This window comes from Mus caroli, chromosome 6, assembly GCF_900094665.2.
Source record: "Mus caroli chromosome 6, CAROLI_EIJ_v1.1, whole genome shotgun sequence".
In the NCBI taxonomy this organism is placed as follows: Eukaryota; Metazoa; Chordata; class Mammalia; order Rodentia; family Muridae; genus Mus; species Mus caroli.
The window spans coordinates 120662065-120663268 of record NC_034575.1 but is presented as its reverse complement, the minus strand read 5'-3'; the positions used below and the strand labels follow the sequence as shown (position 1 = coordinate 120663268).

The 1204-nt window shown below is 60.6% G+C and overlaps 1 protein-coding gene across 7 annotated transcripts in view; it reads left to right on the top strand.

Moving 5' to 3' along the window:
- The first annotated feature begins 62 nt into the window (after nt 1–62).
- Cops7a (COP9 signalosome subunit 7A) overlaps nt 63–1204 on the top strand; it is a 7056-nt gene continuing 5914 nt past the window's right edge. For 2 of the 7 annotated variants that reach the window (XM_021165270.2, XM_029478759.1), the window contains exons 1-2: nt 63–199; nt 674–878. In XM_021165270.2, coding sequence (XP_021020929.1) covers nt 717–878 — 162 coding nt within the window. In that variant the 5' untranslated portion in view covers nt 63–199; nt 674–716. Of the gene's footprint in view, nt 383–673; nt 879–1204 lie in introns of all 7 variants that reach the window. The other 5 variants (XM_021165274.2, XM_029478760.1, XM_021165272.2 and 2 more) reach the window with 5 other exon arrangements.

Genomic DNA, 1204 nt, shown 5'->3' with positions numbered 1-1204 from the left:
CTCCCGCGGTCCGGAAACGGAAGCAGGCCGGAGCCGCCCGGAACCCGCCTCCCGAGAGCGGAAGTACGGCCGGAAGCTGGCCATAGAAGCGAGCGGCTAGAGNGGCCTTGCGGGGAGGTGGCAGGAAAGGCTTGGGAGCCGCTGCCGGAGGTGACGGAGCGGCCGCCCCGCCCCGTGCGCTGGGAGACGAGGCTTCCAGGTAGCCGTCGGTCGCAGTCGGTCCGGGGGTACGACCTGGCCTTGGGCGCAGACCCCCGCGGGCCCGGGGGCTGCCTCTTTAAGGGAGGGGGTGGAGCCGCGAGTGAGGCGCGAGGAGGTGAGGTCACGTGGGGGCGGCCACGTGCACGACTCGCGTCCCGAAGTGGGGATTCGTCGTCGTCGGGTAGACACCATGTGCTATCTCTCCCCTCTCTGGTTCATCAGTCTAGGAACTCAATGGGGTGCACGTGGTGGGGCTTGGGACTGGGCCGGGGATGGCGGAGCGGGTGGGCGTGGCAGCCAGGATGGGGCTGGCTTGGAGAAGTCCTCNAGTTGCCTNTTAGACCTCAGGACCCCGCTTGCTCACTGCAGAAGTGGCGGGGGTCCCTCTTGAGCGTNCAGCTCCCGTCCCTTCGAGCTGACCACCCTCGCAGGGTCCAGGAACCTTTAGTTTCACGTTCCTCTTTCCTTGCAGCTCCAGAAATCTTGAGGCCAGAGCCCCGCACCTCGGCGCAGCCATGAGTGCGGAGGTGAAGGTGACAGGGCAGAACCAAGAGCAGTTTCTGCTCCTTGCCAAGTCGGCTAAGGGGGCGGCACTGGCCACACTCATCCACCAGGTGCTGGAGGCCCCTGGTGTCTACGTGTTTGGGGAACTGCTGGATATGCCAAATGTTAGAGAGGTGTGTTGCTTGCCTGGGTAGTCCCCAAAGAACGTTGGGACCAAAGTTAACTGAGAGTGCTGGGCTCGTTTTTTGTACCCAGTAACCACTCAGGTGATCGGGGTACCGATAATTAGCTCTCAACATGGAAAAATAAGCAATCAAATAAAGGTCTTCATTATCTTACAGCTAAGGGGTCTGTAAACTTAGTGCTCCCTCCNTCTGTACCCACACTTTGAGTCAGGATTTCACTGTGTAGTCCTGGCTGCCCTAAACTAGTAACTGTGGTCTGGGGTGGCCTCGATTGTGTGGGAAATCCCTGCCTATGCCTCATACATACGTTTTTG